The sequence below is a fragment of the Ceratocystis lukuohia genome (genome assembly GCF_044167205.1).
Source record: "Ceratocystis lukuohia strain C4212 chromosome Unknown Supercontig2_pilon, whole genome shotgun sequence".
Classification (NCBI taxonomy): Eukaryota; Fungi; Ascomycota; class Sordariomycetes; order Microascales; family Ceratocystidaceae; genus Ceratocystis; species Ceratocystis lukuohia.
The window spans coordinates 1783543-1800502 of record NW_027263521.1 but is presented as its reverse complement, the minus strand read 5'-3'; the positions used below and the strand labels follow the sequence as shown (position 1 = coordinate 1800502).

At 49.1% G+C, this 16960-nt stretch overlaps 5 protein-coding genes across 5 annotated transcripts; 3 read left to right on the top strand and 2 right to left on the bottom strand.

Moving 5' to 3' along the window:
- Nucleotides 1–443: 443 nt before the first annotated feature.
- On the top strand, nt 444–3670 carry HOO65_020451 (C6 zinc finger domain-containing protein; the record flags this gene model as incomplete). Its single annotated transcript, XM_071006377.1, has 2 exons — nt 444–2546; nt 2834–3670. The coding sequence occupies 2 exons, from the start codon at nt 444–446 to the stop codon at nt 3668–3670; spliced, it is 2940 nt and encodes a 979-aa protein (XP_070861089.1).
- An 854-nt stretch (nt 3671–4524) lies between these two features.
- On the bottom strand, nt 4525–5434 carry HOO65_020450 (uncharacterized protein; the record flags this gene model as incomplete). The annotated part of the gene is made up of 2 exons (XM_071006980.1): nt 4525–5338; nt 5415–5434. 2 exons carry the CDS (start codon nt 5432–5434, stop codon nt 4525–4527), a joined length of 834 nt encoding a protein of 277 aa, XP_070861088.1.
- Nucleotides 5435–7798: 2364 nt separating this feature from the next.
- HOO65_020449 (uncharacterized protein) lies at nt 7799–8704 on the top strand (the record flags this gene model as incomplete). The annotated part of the gene is made up of 1 exon (XM_071000070.1): nt 7799–8704. The coding sequence occupies one exon, from the start codon at nt 7799–7801 to the stop codon at nt 8702–8704; it is 906 nt and encodes a 301-aa protein (XP_070861087.1).
- Nucleotides 8705–10673: 1969 nt separating this feature from the next.
- On the top strand, nt 10674–12878 carry HOO65_020448 (Zinc transporter 9; the record flags this gene model as incomplete). The annotated part of the gene is made up of 8 exons (XM_071006535.1): nt 10674–10843; nt 11086–11247; nt 11312–11416; nt 11473–11601; nt 11672–11790; nt 11850–11962; nt 12027–12279; nt 12337–12878. The coding sequence occupies 8 exons, from the start codon at nt 10674–10676 to the stop codon at nt 12876–12878; spliced, it is 1593 nt and encodes a 530-aa protein (XP_070861086.1).
- A 124-nt stretch (nt 12879–13002) lies between these two features.
- Nucleotides 13003–16624, bottom strand: HOO65_020447 (putative double-stranded RNA/RNA-DNA hybrid binding protein; the record flags this gene model as incomplete). Its single annotated transcript, XM_071006338.1, has 3 exons — nt 13003–13937; nt 14960–16500; nt 16554–16624. The coding sequence occupies 3 exons, from the start codon at nt 16622–16624 to the stop codon at nt 13003–13005; spliced, it is 2547 nt and encodes an 848-aa protein (XP_070861085.1).
- Nucleotides 16625–16960: the final 336 nt, after the last annotated feature.

Sequence of the window (16960 nt, the reverse complement as noted above, 5' to 3'; positions counted from 1 at the left end):
GCTTCGTCTGCCAAAAGCTTGCCCGTCCTTTTAAGCTGCGCATGCGACTGGCGTCTCGTTCATTTTTGCTGGAACATCCCCTCCCTGGCACTCTCGATAGAATTTGAGCATCAACTGCTCTTCTTTTGCCAGGCCAACCGCGAGGCTTTGCTGAGATAGTATGGCTGCTATAGCATATCTGTAGCTTGCTCTTGTCTCCCTCCCCAAATACCTGGTGCTGCACCGATACAAAAATGCATTCGTTGCCCGATAGTCTCCTCGACCCCGCGATACCTATATTCAGATACCACCATAAGCACGTCGTACCTACCCTCTGTCTAACGCGATACGCCGTCAAGATCTTCACCGCTATAATCGCTGCTCCTTTCCAAGACTCCTGAACGATTAATCATCTTGCTCTACACACACACTCTCTCTCTCCGACCCTTTTCGCCGCTACAGCCATGCCATCCAAACCTGCCCCGTTCCCGTCCAAGGCGCGATCGCACTTCTCTCGGTCGCGAGATGGCTGCTTGACATGTCGCTCTCGCCGCAAAAAGTGCGATGAAGCAAAGCCTATCTGTGGCGGCTGCGAGCTGGGAAAGCGAATCTGCACATGGCCGCCATCGAACAAATCAAACCAATTCTATGATGGGCCCGCACAAGCCCCATCCTCAGCGGCCCAGAGTGTCGGGGTAGGCTTTGCAGACTCTACCTCTGGGATGCCTTTATCTGGTGGCATAGCTGCGCCCCCTCCTCCTCCACCCCCTTGTATGGCACCTGTTCAAGTTTCTGCTCGGCAAGGTTCCACTTCTACCGGAGCTCACGGACACATTTCCGCTCCTGCTCCTGCTCCTCAGCACAACACTAGCAGCTCTTTCACCGAGCCTGTGCTTATCCATGATCCAACACTGCGGAAATCGCAAGACAACCAAGCTTTCTCCCATGTGCCCAAGACCCCTCCCCCAGCTCCTGGCATCATTCCAGTACAGGTTTCTAGAAGACCCACAGGCGTTGTACCTCCTCATGCCCCTGGATTCCCTAAAGACTCTTCCTCGTTGACCGACTTCAATCTGCCTCCTCAGTCTCAGACAGCTGCAGGCCTTATGCTACAGGCCCCCGCCCCTTCTGCAGATGTGGTCCAACCTGACGCTACACTTTATGGAATTCCAAATCTTGATCCCCATAATTCTGCCGAGATATATGGCCCGGCGATGCACCATTCCGTAACTCCCATGGGCCCCGAACCATACGTCCCAGCACCACATGAAGCTAGCCTTAGAGCCTCCGTAATACCCCAGGGCGAACCGCCTATTTCTCACGTACCAACCCCCATCATGGCCGCGGCTCCTCCAACACAACCTGAAATGGGGTTACCACAGCTAAGCTATTTTCCCGAGCCTCCTGGTTCAATGCCAGTGAGTGCACCGGCCTCATCAGACTCGCCGCCAAGTGCAACAAGAGCATATACCGTTAGTAGCTCGTCTGTCGAGTTCTATTCAGCACCCACCAACAACGAACGAAATACCGACTCCATGGCTGGATATGGCGTGGCCCCCATGAAAGGCGCGCAAATCCCTCGAGGCCTAGGCCCTGTTGATCAATATGAAGCGTACACGAACCCAGAAGAAGAGCAACCTGGTATGACCTCAATGGATTATGAAAATACCCAGCGCATGAATCCCCTGAGTATATCACAGCTGATAGGCGGGGCTTCATCCACGAAAGCCACACAGCCGTTACTTGAGGGCCAAGAATTTATTCTGGATAATGAAGAGGATAATTTCGAGCTCCACCAAGGTCCTGGAGAGTCTTCCGGGTTGCAGAATATTCCTCCTGGGGCTAGACCTCCAACACCTATCATGATAGCAGGTTATGTGAATGTCAGTGAAGATGGCATTGTTTCACCTATTTCTAATTATGATGATCTAAACGCCGGATCGGCTGATGCACCGGAGGCGATGTTTGCTAAATTCATCTCTGAAAAATCACGGCCAATAGAGGTGTTGTATGATGATGCTACCGGCCATGAGCAGAACGCCGTTAATACCGACGCTAGCAGCCTTCGTATCCGAAAGCAACACCTCAAAAACAAAAAGGCCAAGTCAAAAGAGATGGCTTTGCAAAACCTCTTTGCTGACCGGCGTAAACGCACACTGACCCACGCCGAGAATATAAACAGGGCTCTAGAGGTTGGGTCTTTGCACCGTACTTTACAATTCACCGATGGCATGGACTTTGATCCTCGCTCACATTTGCTCTTCAAGCACTACTTGGATACCGTAGCTGATCAACTGGTCACGTGTGATAAATCGATCAACCCGTTCCGCCGACATGTGCTCCCGCTCGCTACAAAGGACGACATTTTGCTCCACGCTATCCTGGCTACAGGCGGCGCATATTTCTGTTTTGAAGACTCGGTGAATCCAGCACTGGGTGATGTGTCACGCCAACATTATTCGGTCGTACTGAGCCGGCTGGGCCCAGCTCTGAGGTCAGGCCGTTACACTTCGAAAACTGACCGAGTCTTTTTAGTCACCATCATGATGTTGCTGAACCTTTTCGAGGTATGTGATCGATTTCATTTCCCTTAATTATAATACCCTTTGCCCTTGAGCGAGATCCACACGTGCGCATCACTTGGCGTGCCATTTGTCTACGCAGGAACGATGACGAGGGCTCTAGATCCCTTTTTTTATCTGCCCTCATACCTCGCCTGTTACATCTACCGTGACACAAATTAATTAATTGCCGCATCTGATGTCGTGTGTGTTCTGTAGTCAGGGCCATAAACCTGCATCTGTACAACTATAAATGTTTGCACAAAGCATACTAACGTCGCATTTCTCTCTAGACACTGGCCGGCCGAACACAAGGAAATATCCTCATGCATCTTATAGCTTGCCGTACCATCTTGTTGTCCCTCATAGAAGACCCTCCCAAAGATACACATTCTGAAATTGGTGTGATCTTTGGGTTCGTATGTGAATGCTACTGCTACAGTGGTACTATGGCTGCCCTTTCCACGCTTCTTTGCTATGGAGCCCCCAAGATCCCTATTGACTACTTCATGCGCGACCTCTCTTTCTTGCGGAAATACCCCACATATCGCGGCTTCCTAGGCATAGGCCACAGTTTGTGGGAGATAATTCCAGAGATTGTTGATCTTGGCCGGGACCGATTTCAGGAAGAAGCGAACGGAATAGCTAGTATTGAGGTATTTGCACGCTATCGCGACCTTCTTCGCCGCGTGGAAACCTGGACAGACCCCGACGACGACGGCAATATGCGCATGGATTGGCGCAACGCATCTTCTGTGTACCAGCACACGCTTATTATCGTGTTGCACAATCTGTACTACAACGACTTGTACTCGCAGGAGGAAGTGATTGCTGATGTACGGCTACGCGTCGAGATGGCCTTCCCGCTGCTCCTCTCGGTTGCACTTTCGTCTAACGTTGGCATGATGATGCTGTTTCCCTGTATGGTTTTGGCTTCCTGCACAGAGCAGGAGTGGCTAAAAGGCACGTTCCGCTATGGTATCATGGCGGCCAAATTCAAGAGTTGCTCGATGAAGCAAGCACTTTTAGTGCTGGAGCGACTGTGGACTGATAATTCAAGCGAAGCATTTGGCCCAAGAGGGCTTGGATATATAATGAAGAAACATGGCGTGGTGTTCACTATGACCTAAAAGGAAGAAAAGAAGAAAAAAGATGCTTTCTGGTCTAGAATAATACGGTAAAGCCTGCCGGGTATTTTCTTGGTCTTGTTGCATTTTCTTTTTTGCTCTATCTACATCTTCATTCTAATCTTTTAAGAGGATATTTTATCTTCATGTGCTGCGCCATCTACTAATGCTTTATACCATACCCTCGTGTTTCATTAATTCCCTGTCCTTTTGGTCCTTTGGTTTTGCCATTTGCTCATGTGTGTTTTGCGAAGAAAGCCTGGACCTACCTACACCTACCGGCACCGGCACCTGCACCTGCACCTGTCTTTGCACCATCACATCATGCAACATACTTTGGCCATATTCTTATTGTACCTATTTTTGTATACTAATGTTTTGTATAATGTCATGATTTCTTACGCCACAATCGCTCGAGGCTTCTGGTTGTTATTGCCACAAGAATTCAGGCTTGCACTCTACTCTGTGAATCGAGATGGACATGGGTGCTATGAGTTTCCTAAGTATGGGAACACACAGTGAAATTTACCAACTGCTTGTGTGTGTCTGATGGGCTCATGGACTGATAGGGAATTTGGTTTTTGGTTCATTGTTATTGTTATTGTGTAAGTTCGTACCTTTATAGGCTGCTTCTAATTCTAAAGTTTTAATCTATAACACAAAAAAGGGGAAAGAAAATAGACAAGAAAAAAGAGAAAATAGAGAGCTCTAGACATCATGAAGCAAAGCAAACCTCTCTACCGAAATAGCTAATAGCAGATTGCAGATATTGCATCAATACTTCACCCATCTCTAGCCGAGATGAGCCCCCCACCAGCATGATTTCAGTTTGGAGGCAAATCGACTTGTCATAGATATTACAGCAAACTGCGCTGCTCAGTTTCCCCCTCACCAAAATCGCGGTCGGCATCGTAGCTGTCCCGTGCGTAAGGATATCCACCTGTTTCCAGTGGTTGCAGATGCCTGCCGCCAGTGCTGGCACTCTGTGTGTCCTTTCTCATAGTCATAACAGGCACAGGCTCGTGACCCGCACTGTAGTCTGCCAAATTTGGCACTTTATAGGTCTGGTTTGGGGCAGAATATGCCCTGCCCCTGCGGTTCTTGATCCACTTTGTTGGGGAGGCAGAACCAAGACGAGAACGCATATCCTTTTTGCCGCTGCACGGCGATATTTGGCCAGAGGAAGGGCTGCCGAGGAAGCGGGGGGAAGGGTTTCCATTTAACTGAAAGGTGGGAGGCTGGCTGGGATTATTGTGGTGGTAGCCTGGGCTAGTGGCTGTGGTAGACAGCTGCCATGGTGGAAATTGATCGGTTTGAGAGTCCTCACGGTTGGTTTCGGGAAGCGCATTGTGCATATCGGTGTAGTGACGTCTGCTGGCAGAGTTGTTGGACCTGCTGATGGTAGGCAAGTTGGAGATAAGGTTTTTGGCTGTGGAAACGGTGCTGTCTTTCATGGCAGATAGCTTTGAGCCTCTACGCGGCCGTGTAAGCCCAACCTTGAAGTCGTTGTCATCGTTGGTGTCGTAGTCATGATGGGAGGCAAATGGATTAGGTTTGGCGTGGGTCGACTCGCTGTCAAGGTCGTAGCGCACGGAGGACGGCTGTTCAACGCCTTTGTAGATGGATTCTTGGGCTTCGGAATAGCGGCTCCATGTGGTGGTGGATCTCGATCTAATAAAGCAGGTTAGTAAATATTAGCCACTGGCCACCCGCCATTTTCGTAAAGAGTGATGCAGTGCAATAATACCTGTTCGTGAAAGGCCGCATGGTGGATATTCAGGACTTGAGTATTGGGACGGGTTTGGATAGAATGTGTGATTGATATAATAGTATGAATGTTTATGTATATATAGTAAATAAGCAGATGGCGATGCAGGAACGGTGATGAGTTTGCTTCAGGCTGGGCTAACTTTAGACTAGGAAGTATGAAATAAATGGTCATTAGATGATAGGGAGATACGTCTATTATACTGGGCTGTCAGCCTCCGATTATTTGTGTAGCTAAGGACCATACATGACAAGGGAAGGAGGGGGGGGGAAGGCCGGAAGAGAGGGAAGGCAGAGAGGTAGGGGGATGGTCAAATAGATGTACGCAAAGCTACTCTTAGAGTACAAGAAGGGTACGAGGAAGATAGACTGCACATAGTAGTATGTAGCAGTAGTAGTTCGTATGTATCAAGTATTTCATGGAGTGTGGCGCAGGAGGTCTTCAGACGGCATGAATGGGGCCAAAAAACGGCCTCTGGCAACAACCTTTAGCCTAGCCTGGATGAGAAGGGGGGCGGGAGGGCGCCAAATCTAGTACGAGACATCCTAGCTGAAATATAAGGCAGCTTAGGAAACATCGAGTTGATCAATCAGAGACCTGAATGCTTTGAGTTAAAGTAGTTCGGTAGCTTCGGCTGCACTTAATGCAGGCTAAGAAATAGCCCCCTCCCCAAGCCTGAAATCGTGAGGCGTCTAATTGTGGATTTCAAGTTGGTTAAGTGGCTGGGAAGGTGTTGAAGAATAAAAAAAGTGTTTTATATTAATGCTAACCCTAACAAAAACAGTGACATGGTTAGTACACTTGGTTTGTTTATTTGTTTGCCAATTTTTTTCGGCCAAACATTCAGGATAAAGGGTGGAGATAGAGAAAACCTTAGTTAGCAGATACTAAACTTTTTGTCATGTGATATTTACCTTTTCCCTTTTGTTTGCTGTTATTTCCATATAGGTAGGACATGCGCCTGCAGAGTATCAAAACACCGAAACAAAGCGAATCAGCAGGAACGCCGGGAGGGAACACGGATATAGGTGACCTGTAAGAAAACAACCCACTGTTGTAGCTGTGCGTTCAGCTATCCCTTTGCTCTCTGCAAGTTTACCTTGATTTTTCACAGTTTTATTTTGTTTTTTTTTTTGGCTCTATAGAGACTCTAGAAAGGCTTTCCAGAGCTAGTAGAAATAGCGTCTTCAGCTCGATTTTCATACAAGAATCTTGAATTCACGCTCGCTCAACTCATGGGACAATGCTTTAGCTGAGGTGAGGAAAGATCGAGAATAATTGAGAAGGTTACGAGAAAAAGCCTGCCTGGGGCCAAAGCCTCGATAGAGACAGATATCGGTCCTTCTCTAGATCTTTTGAGTTGACAAACTACGGTGTTATCTGCACCGTATAAGCGTCCAAGAGAAAACAGAGAGGAGCTAACTAGATAGCCGGCAAAACATCTTGGGAAAGAACAGAAAAACTTTTCCATTATTGCACAACCTTGCAAGTACGGGAACCCTCTTGGACAGTAGCAAGATGAGGAACGGCAGGACCCCGCACGCAACTAGAAAACAATGCTTTATCCAACTAAAAACTCCCCGTATAGAGAGGCGAGCCGATCGTCGGTTGGCGTGGGGCTGCTGGGAAAAATACCAACACTGGCACCCAGTCAGTCTAAGCAGTCATATCCCAGGTGTGTATAGCTTCTTATCACTTAATGGCCTGGCGCCGCACGGTAGTTGGAATCCTAATTTATCAATAGTTTACCCCAGAAGATAAGTTCCTCCGTGCCATATACGATAACTTATATCCGTCTAGAGAAAGGAAATGCGTTTGCTGGAGGCAAGGCTACTTGCTGTAACAACAGGGACAAACACCATGCATCTCGTCGATTCTACAAACCACCTCAAAGTCGCTCACTTTCTAGCGAGCACGGATGCTTATTGAAATCTCTTTTATCGGTATTCCCGGCCTTGATACAATGCCGCGCCGTGCTCTGAAGCTTTGGCCCGGTCACGGTTCCACAAAACGTGTGGTCGGAACTTCCGACTTTCAGTAAGATTTCTGTATAGAAGAGAAATCAAGTTCTCGCCAGTTCTAAGCTCTAGGTAGAGGTTTGGCCTTATGGTTTGAATGGTGACTGGCTGGCTGGACTGTCATGCAAGCCCGGCTGTTGTAATGGCTGGGGCGTCGGGACAACGAGTCAGACTGGGCGACGAGATGTCCCTATTTAAGACCTTGGCCCCTATCGAGAAATGTGAATCTGTTTTGTCTTTATTCCCCCCAAGCTCATCTCTTATTCGGTCTTCACCTCTTCGTTCCTCTTTTCCCCTAGTGTTGCGTCTGTTACAACCCTTAATCCTCTCTTAATTGCCTTCACCATGAAGTTCTCTACTATCTTCTCCGTCTTCAGCGCTGCTAGCCTGGCAGTTGCTACGAGCTCACTTACTCCTACTAGTACCACTTCTAGTAGTAGCGGCCCCCGCCCTACTACCCTTTCTTCCGAGAGAGGTGGCTTCCATTACAGTCTTAGCACCGATGACCCTAACATTCGCATGTTCCCTGTCTGCGTCATGGTTAGAACGAGATACTTCTGCGCTGTGGGCGTAGTCGATAGAGATGAATTGTACGGCATGGTCATGGAAATGCTACAGGAAGCTAGCAGACTTGACAGTACTACTACTAGCGGACCTGTTAGTACTACTAGCTCAAATGCTCCCGCTCCCACGGAGACTGTTGGGTCCCAGTCGCCTCAAATTGCTCAGTTTGACTCATGCAATTTTGAGCTTAATGGATGGGTTTGCCAAGTGGACCCTGTGCGTGGATCTGAAGATGCCGATGATGTTGCCGCAGTCCGTCAGGCTTCTGCTAATTTGTATGCTACCAATGCCGAGGCGGCTTCTTCTGAGAGTAGCAGCGTTCCTGATGCTACTTCCATGGATACCGATGAATCCGAAGAAGAGTACGACGAGGAAATCGAGATGGAGCCCAAACCCTCTGTCTTGGTTCGCGCTGAGGAGGCTGGCAACAGCGGTAGCCTGTGCGGCCGCTGCAGCAAGTGCAAGTGCGGCAAGCATGGCGCTGCTGCTGCTACTGGTGCCTACGGCACTGGTGCTTACGGCACTGGTGTTGCTCACCCTACCGGCACCGGCGTTGCCTACCCCACTGGAACTGGTGCTATCAACCCCTCTGGATCTGGTGTTGGTGCTACCGACGTCCCCACTGCCGGTGCTAAGCAGCTTGCTGTTCCCCTGGCTGGTCTGATGATCGCTGCTCTGGCTCTGTAAAGAGCTGGTGTAGTTGAGCTAACAGGCGGCGGACAGAATATTAATGGCGTGGTTGTTCAAATCTCGATGGCGATATCGAGTTTGACAGGGCTTTTTGTGGGCATGAATCTGGAAGACGTTCTAGAAGTAATTCTAGAAAGCTAATAGAATTAATATCTTACCTAATTGATCTTTAAGACTGGCATTTAGCGATTTTTCTTGATTAGCAGGGGTTTTCTAGTCTAGTTTAGTTATGAGCCTCTCTCTACGAGCTGGAGATATATAACAGAGCGTATAAAAACTGCACGAAGATTCAAACTCTTATTAGATAACATGAAGCTGAGCTGTGCAAGTGAAGAGTGGCAGGGAAGATAGCTGTAAATAGTTGCAGCTCGGCCATCTGCCCAGACAGGTACGTAGCAGGTGGGTCCATCTACCCGTTTTTCGAGCACGTGAATGTCGGGCCACAGGGTTTCATGGCCTAGGGTTATGGATGGAAAAGTTGCAGCACGGAACAGCTGAGACGATCCAGAACAAGACAACCAGAGACAAGTGCAAAAGTGCATCGAGGGTAGGATGAATACAGTCAGGCTTACAGGGAGGGTGCCCTTGTGACGGAGAATCTAGAAGGCAGAAAACTGGCACCGCTGAAAATATTTTGGGCTTATTTCGACGTCTAGAAAAAAACGGAGGCACACCCTCATATTTTAGTGGAGACGGCGTTTTGAAGGCGCGATAAATTTCGTGACGTTTTTTTTTTTTTCTTTTCTGTTTTTGACTCGTGATTTACCACACTTCAAGTAGAAATCGAGCCGAAAGTGAAACTCTGTGTACAAGGCAAAGCTTAGATGCTGAAAAAAAAAGCTTAATGTTTTGCAAATCGCTGATTTCTAATAGGCCATCTACTACACGGAAACGTAATAGGCTATGTGGTGAGCAGCATTGTGTTTATTGTGTCACTGGCGGCGCTTTTTGCACTTTTTGCACTTCTTTTTCCTTTCCTTTCCTATTGTTTTTGGCGCTCTCCCACTCTTTTCTGCGTACACGCTCCGACTGTAATCCATCCCACCAGCAGGCAAAGTACTACACATGTTTTGCCGGCTTGCGGGCCCAGAAGCAGCATAGCTACCCACGTAGTATATAGTATGTAACTTGTTTCTGCCCAGTAACTTCGCCAAGCACAGGCCAAGACGGCGGATTCTCTTTTTACCCACAAGCCAAGACAAGCTGGTCATCGTAAGGAACGGGCTTTTGACGGACAATCCATCAGGGTTCTCAAGACTGTCAAAAAGCCAAGCAAACTTGGCTGCAAAAATGGTGCAAAGGCTATCCGGGTTCTTGTCATGGTCATGGTGGGCCAGCCTTGAGAGATCAAGGGCTCAAAACGGAAACAAAACTTGGCCGCCAAATCGATGACGGATCAAAGAACATTGGCTAATATGGCATGGCATTTGACATGTCCATCCTACGGCGTCTCCCCGTGGCCTGGTCAGGACATCGAGGTACTTGCCTGAGAGCCAGGATGACTAGAGTTCTTGTGCCTTGTTCGGCCATGTCCATGGCGTTATTGTATGGCATAAGGAACCAGCCTGAGAAGCTCGACGCTCGGTTGTCTCTGGATGGCCACCCACGCTCTTTTGCTCCCTCATACGCTTAAGCTGGTCTATTGAGGTCCATGGAAGAAATGACACGGGGGAAGGGCGACGGGGGTATAAGCAGACCAACTTTATTTAATACGTGACGTGCCCGAGTTTCTATCGAGGCTGACTTTGTCTCTTTTCTCCAGCCCAGCTGCAGTCTGCCCCTCCCCCCCCAAACCGTGTGCTACCAGGACTCGTTACAGGACTCATACTCATCACTTCGCTTTCGTTGGTGTGTTTCTGGTCTGCCTCCCTGCTTTGCAAATCTATCTCCAAATCAAGCATCAAGCAGAGTTTCTTGCATCAAAACCTTCCTTCTCTATCCTACTAAGTCGCCTGATATCGTTGATATGACACGACCAAGTCTTTTGTTTCTGCTCTCAGCAGGCCTTACTGCTGTTGCCGCCCAGTCAACTGCTGTTGAGACCGGCACTAGCTCTCATGATGACCATGACCATGATCATGACGAGGGTACCTCTATTTCTGCAATCTCTGATTGCTATGTTAAAGACTCTACACAGTAAGATTGAACTGCTTCTGTCTATATCTTTGTGTCTCATTTGCTAATATTGTTTTCTCTTGTGCTTGTTTCTGCAAACAGGTACTGCTTCTCGGGACACGATGAGGTTTATGTTGTGGGCAGTGTAACTGACTCCGAGGATCTCCCTACGTCATACTCGGGGTGCCACAATCACGGCAGTAAGATGTAGGTTGTAGCTATCTGCACTATTGCGATCTCAGTAAGACTAACACATCTTATAGCTTTTGCATGTCTGGAAGCAACGAGGTGGAGGTTGCTTTTGTCAATGCCCCTTCGACTACTACTACCGCTGCTGCTGTAACCACCGCTCCTCCTACTTCTACCACTGCTACCGAGGCCCCTGTCACGGCCGTGTCAGAATGCCACACTCACGGCTCCCAGCTGTATGTTCCTATCTTTTTTTCTTTTGTACCACGGACACTAAAGACCCCGCTAACATATTACTAGTCATTGCATGGCTGGTACCGTCGAGTACCTTGTCGGCGTCCCTGTCACTCAGGCTACTAGTCTCCCCACTAGATATGATGGCTGCCATTCTCATGGTTCCGAGTTGTATGTCGCTCCTGAGATATGAACTAGATTCGTCGGCGTATTAACCAAGTTTGCAGGTTCTGTGTCGACGAGAACGGCAATGATGTGAGCCTCACCCGTGAGGACAGCGAGGCTTCGAGCTCCACTTCTACTACCAGTACTACTTCCAAGGCTGATATGGACTGCCACTTCCATGCTGGTGTCGAGTAAGTTCTGCTACATATCCTTCGCCGGAGAGATGGTGCCCTGTTCTCCTTTTGCTAACATAAAAATTAGGCATTGCGTCCCCAAGGATGGTAGTGCTATTGCTGTGTCTTGTGAGCGCGTCGATAGAGACTATGATGTCAAGCTTCGTGTTGGTCTTCTGTTTGTCATCCTGGCAACCAGCGCTATTGGTACGGTGTTTCTTTTACTCTGCTCATCTTTGGTACATAATTTTCTAACAAACTCCCAGGTGTATTTGGCCCCATCTTTCTCACCTCGATTCTACCCAACAAGCTGGGCTTTGTCTTCGTGGTCCTCAAGCAATTTGGTACTGGTGTCATCATTTCCACTGCGCTTGTTCATGTAAGAGATGCCTGATCATCCCCGCTGACAACTAGACGCCAACGAACTAACATTTTCGATTTAGCTTCTCACTCACGCTATGCTCATGTTTGAAAACGAATGCTTAGGTAGACTAGAGTACGAGTCTACTGCCACTGCTATTGTGATGGCTGGTGTTTTTGTGTCGTTTCTTACTGAGTACATGGGCCACCGTTACATCAACTGGAAGCAGTCAAAGAACAAGGCAAACCCCGAGCAGAATGCCCTGGAACTCGCACTTTCTAATGAGATGGTCAATATTGTTGTTATGGAGGCTGGAATTGTCTTCCACTCACTGTGTAAGTTGGATACAACCCCTTTTGATGCTATGCCATCTTTGCTAACACGTAATTTAGTGATTGGCCTGACTCTTGTTGTCACTGGCGATAGTGCATTTATGACCCTTTTCATTGTCATCATTTTCCACCAGATGTTTGAGGGTATTGCCCTGGGCAGTCGCATCGCCACTTTGGGTACCGGAAAGACTTCCGCCCTTGCAGGCTTGGGCCATCACCACACTGGCGAGCACAACCACGACAAGTCTGCGGTACAGGTTATTGACTCGCCAGCTCACTCAATGGCTGAGGCCCCCCGGGTGTCTATGGTCAAGAAGCTTCTTTTGGCATCAACCTTTGCTCTGGTGACCCCTATCGGTATGGCTATTGGCATCGGTGTTCTGAACCACTTCAATGGCAATGACAAGGAGACCATCATTGCTATTGGTACCCTGGATGCCTTCTCTGCTGGAATTCTTCTGTGGGTTGGTCTGGTTGAGATGTGGGCCGTTGATTGGATGCATGGCGAGTTTGCCAACTCCAGCCCTATCAGGACGGCGCTTGGCATGTTTGGCCTTATTTCGGGCATGATTTTGATGAGCTTCCTTGGAAAATGGGCTTGAAGGAAAGGGAAACCACTGCTACTAATTATTTGGGCACAGTATGTGCATTTTGTAATACCCGGATTTTATACTTAATTAAAAAATAGGCGGATAATCGTTTGTTGATACAAAACAAAGAAAGCATTCATAGTTCGTTATGAACCTCGATGGGCTGCACCGTGACGACCTCTGGATTAGACATGCTTCCACTCCTCCATGAGTATGTGAACACCCAATTCGACGCGGCCGCACCAAAATTACCGTTCTTGTCGACTACTACTAATCCTGCCTGTATTAACGGAAACCTCCGCAGCATACGACGCACTGCATCTTCGGCCGCCATAGATGGCGACATGCCACGTCTCATATTCTCTACGGCTTGATAACAAGGCAAGAAGCGCATCATTAGATCCCCGTCCCCCGTGGCGCCACAGCCACCAACCTCTCCATCAACGTAGGAGCCACTGCCGACTATGGGCCCATCACCCACACGGCCGGGAACTTTATGAGCTGCGCCGTTGGTGGAGGTGGCCGCTGCCATTTGACCTCGTTCGGAGATGGTGATAACAGAGACTGTATCGTGGGATTGGGGAAAACTGTGGGTAATAATCGGTGTGTTGTGCTTGATAGGCGGGAAGTCTGGTGTATAAGACTCTATCGATGGACATGATTCGGAGCCGAAACCTATGCGGAAGTTAGGTTGACAGTTGTTTTCCTTCCACGCATAACATATGCTCCTAGACTCATCGGTAGCTAGATCAACTTCTAAAAACCCCTTCTCTAGGGCAAATGTAGTGGCATGATCGCCAACAAGCAGCGTATGCTGTGTATCTTCTAGCACCCGCCTTGCCACGCCTATAGCATTCTTGACTCTGCGTAGGCCAGCTACAGCGCCAGCATTCATAGTGGTGCCATCCATAATTAGGGCATCTAGCGTTGTTTCGCAGCGTTCATCGGGGGATCCGCCATAGCCTACTGTGCCATCGCACTGGGAGACTTCACACGCTGATGCGCCGGCTTCAGCTGCATCGAGAGCAGTGGCAGAAGACTTGAGAGCCACAAAGGCAGCATCGGTAGTGACTGTAAATGGGCCTCCCCAAGTGTTTATGACAAAAGGTAAAGTTGCACATGAACCAGTGTTGATTAAGCATACACACAGCGGGAGTAAGTGACGTATTCTCATTGTGAGGTAGGGCAAGGTGGAAAAAAATCACTCAGATTAAACGGTGTCGGATTGGCTACTGGGTAGATTGAGCTTTTATGAATTTTGGAAGAGGGAAGCGCAATTACTTCTAAAAGGGTTGAGTTTGGGTTTCTTCCAGATAACCTAGTGTGTATTTCGTGGTGATACGATGACTAAAGAGCGAAGTTTTCGTTAGTGAAGGAGAAAAAAGAGTTGTTTGTATTATTCAACGTCTACTTAGCAATACGACGAAAATTTGAAATTGAATTTAATTAACAAATTGTTGTATGATTTTACGTCTACCTACTGCTTTTTCGCAGCAATACGACGGACTAAAAAATTGACTTGAATATATTTAACGTCTACTGGAGTCACTAAGATCAAACGACGCCGGATTGTTTACCGGTCAGAATTGACACTCTGCAAGGCTGACCACAGATCTTGGGCGGGAGAAGCATGTATGCTCCCAAGCAAGCTTGTTACTCGCCCTCCTCCTGTCGTCATATACAAAAAAAAAGAAAAAAAAGAAAAAAAAATTTGAATTTGAATTTGAATTTGAATTTGAATTTATTTAACGTCTACTGGAATCACTAAGATCAAACGACGCCGGATTGGTTACCGGACAGAATTAACCCTTCTGCAGGGCTGACCACGGGTTTTGGACGAGAGAAGCTCGTATGCTCCCAAGCAAGCTTGTTACTCGTCTTCCGTCTGTAGTCGTCAGAAACAAAAAGGAAAAAGAAAAAAAAAAAAAAAAAAAAAAAAAAAAAAAAGAACAGGAAGCAGAAAACATAAAACAGAAAACAAAATGAAAACCCCGTCTAAACGCCCCTCCTTCCTCCGTGCTAGCCCGTCCCCTGTCATGTGTCTACTCGACACGCCCTCCATTTAGGGTCTAGTTTTTCCGCTAGGTACTTACAGGACCTATCCTCTCTGAGGAGTTTCTTTACGAACCTCCCCGCCAGTCTCGTGGCGTTGCCTATGCACTCCCATGGGTGACTGAAATCCTTCGGTTTGCCGCAGTTTGGCACTTGGCACTTTGTCTCGGCGTCCTGGTGGTTGAACCTGGTATGGTACTCCTCAAAGTCGCCGTGTTTGGAGCGCGCCGCCAAGATTCTCGCGACGGTGCCCCGGTTCAGCCCTCTCATCCAGTCCAGCTTATATGGCTTTGGGATTCCCAGCGCCCCTCCAAGGTGGTCGGTGTTTGGGCAGTTGTCTATCATCCAGTCCTTGAAGTCGGCCCTGAATGCATCGTTCTTCCAGCGTCTCGCCGCCGCCAGAGACATCGTCCTCTCTGGAACCAGCAGATCCGAACTCTTGCATCCCGCTTTGGCCAGCTGGTCCACTGCTTCGTTCCCTGGGACTTCGCAGTGCCCTGGGACCCAGTGTACCCTGCCGACCGGCTTGTCCAGCGAGAGGCATTCCGTTCCGCCTTCCCACTTTGCAAGGATGCGCCGGATCTCGTCGACCTCGAGTTGGGAAGTGCCTGGCTTCCTCATTCGCTTGCTGATGCGTTTCGCTACTCCTAGGTTGTCCACGCACAGATTCAGACCCTCTGCTTGTGGTGGAGCAACTTCTGCTGCGATCCTGACTGCTCTGAGGGCTGCGATCGCTTCCGCGTCCGCTACTTCCCTGTATTTCCCGCATGCCCCGGAGCCTTGCGCCAGGGTCTTGCCTCCGTGGTAAACGGCCCAGCCCGCACCAGTGTTCCCGTCGCTATCACGCGAACCGTCTGAGTAGACCCAGATTGTGTCCTGAGATTCCTTCTCGAGCAGCTTAAGATGGGCCTTGGCCGCTTCTTCCTTGCTCAGTTTCTCTGCTAGTGGGTCGGGCGGGCCCTCCCCCTCTGGCAGGAGTTTGTCGGTATCTCTGATCGGGAACGGGAGCATTGCCTTTGCCTTGTCTATGGTGCCGTCTATCGTTGTTATGTGCAGGGGATGGTCTGTGTTGCATGTGTATGCGCGTATCCCACCCGCCCGTATCATTTCTTGACAGATTAACCTGAGGCTTGGGAAAGCCGCGAACCTGTATAGACTCGGCTTGTTCGTAGTCTTGTAGACCGGCAAGGCTGCCCGGATTCCGTCTCTTAGCACAACCTCCAGCTTGTCCAGGGCTGTCTTGCTTGCCATAGGGTACCATGTGGTGGCCGCGTACGTCAGCTGAGGCACCACACAGGCCCTTATGACCTGCAAAGCGGACTTTGGTGGAATTCCGAAGTAGACTTTGCTGAGGCGTCGAAGCACGTTGATGGTCCTTCGGGCTTTCGCCATCGTTTCTTTGCAGTGCTTATTGAAACTCAGGCTAGGATCCCACCAGACCCCCAACCACTTCATTTCGTCCATCGGGGCCAGCCACGTTCCATCTGGCATCTGGAGTTTCTCGTTCATGCCTGCGGCTTTGCGTCCTTTGTACAGGTGCATGAATCCCGTCTTGCTCCAGTCGATCTCCAGCTCGTTCTCGCTGCACCATCTCGTTGCCATTCTCCTATCGACAGGAGGTTGGCCTTAACTGACCGTGATGATACGTAGATCAAGCCGTCGTCTGCGTATCCAAGACTCTGCATCTTCTTGAAGAGGTCTGCCATGAAGAGCATGTAGAGGATCGGTGAGGCCGGTGAGCCCTGTGGTAGGCTACCCCCGACTTTCCTCTCTACTGGGAGTCCTCCTTCCACAGAAAGGCTCACTTGCCTGTCCGTCAGGAAAGACGCCACCCACCTGCACAGGGATTCTGGCCATAGCTGGCTTCTCAGCCTGGCTATCAGCCTCTCTTTCTTGACCGCGTCAAAGGCGCCTTTGATATCAAAGGTGACCAGCGATGTGATCTTCTTGAGCTTTGATTCCCCTACGATGACATCCGCCAGTTTCCAGGTCAGGTCTGTGGCCGCCCTTCTGGGTACCGCTGACGCGTAGTGTGGCGGGAT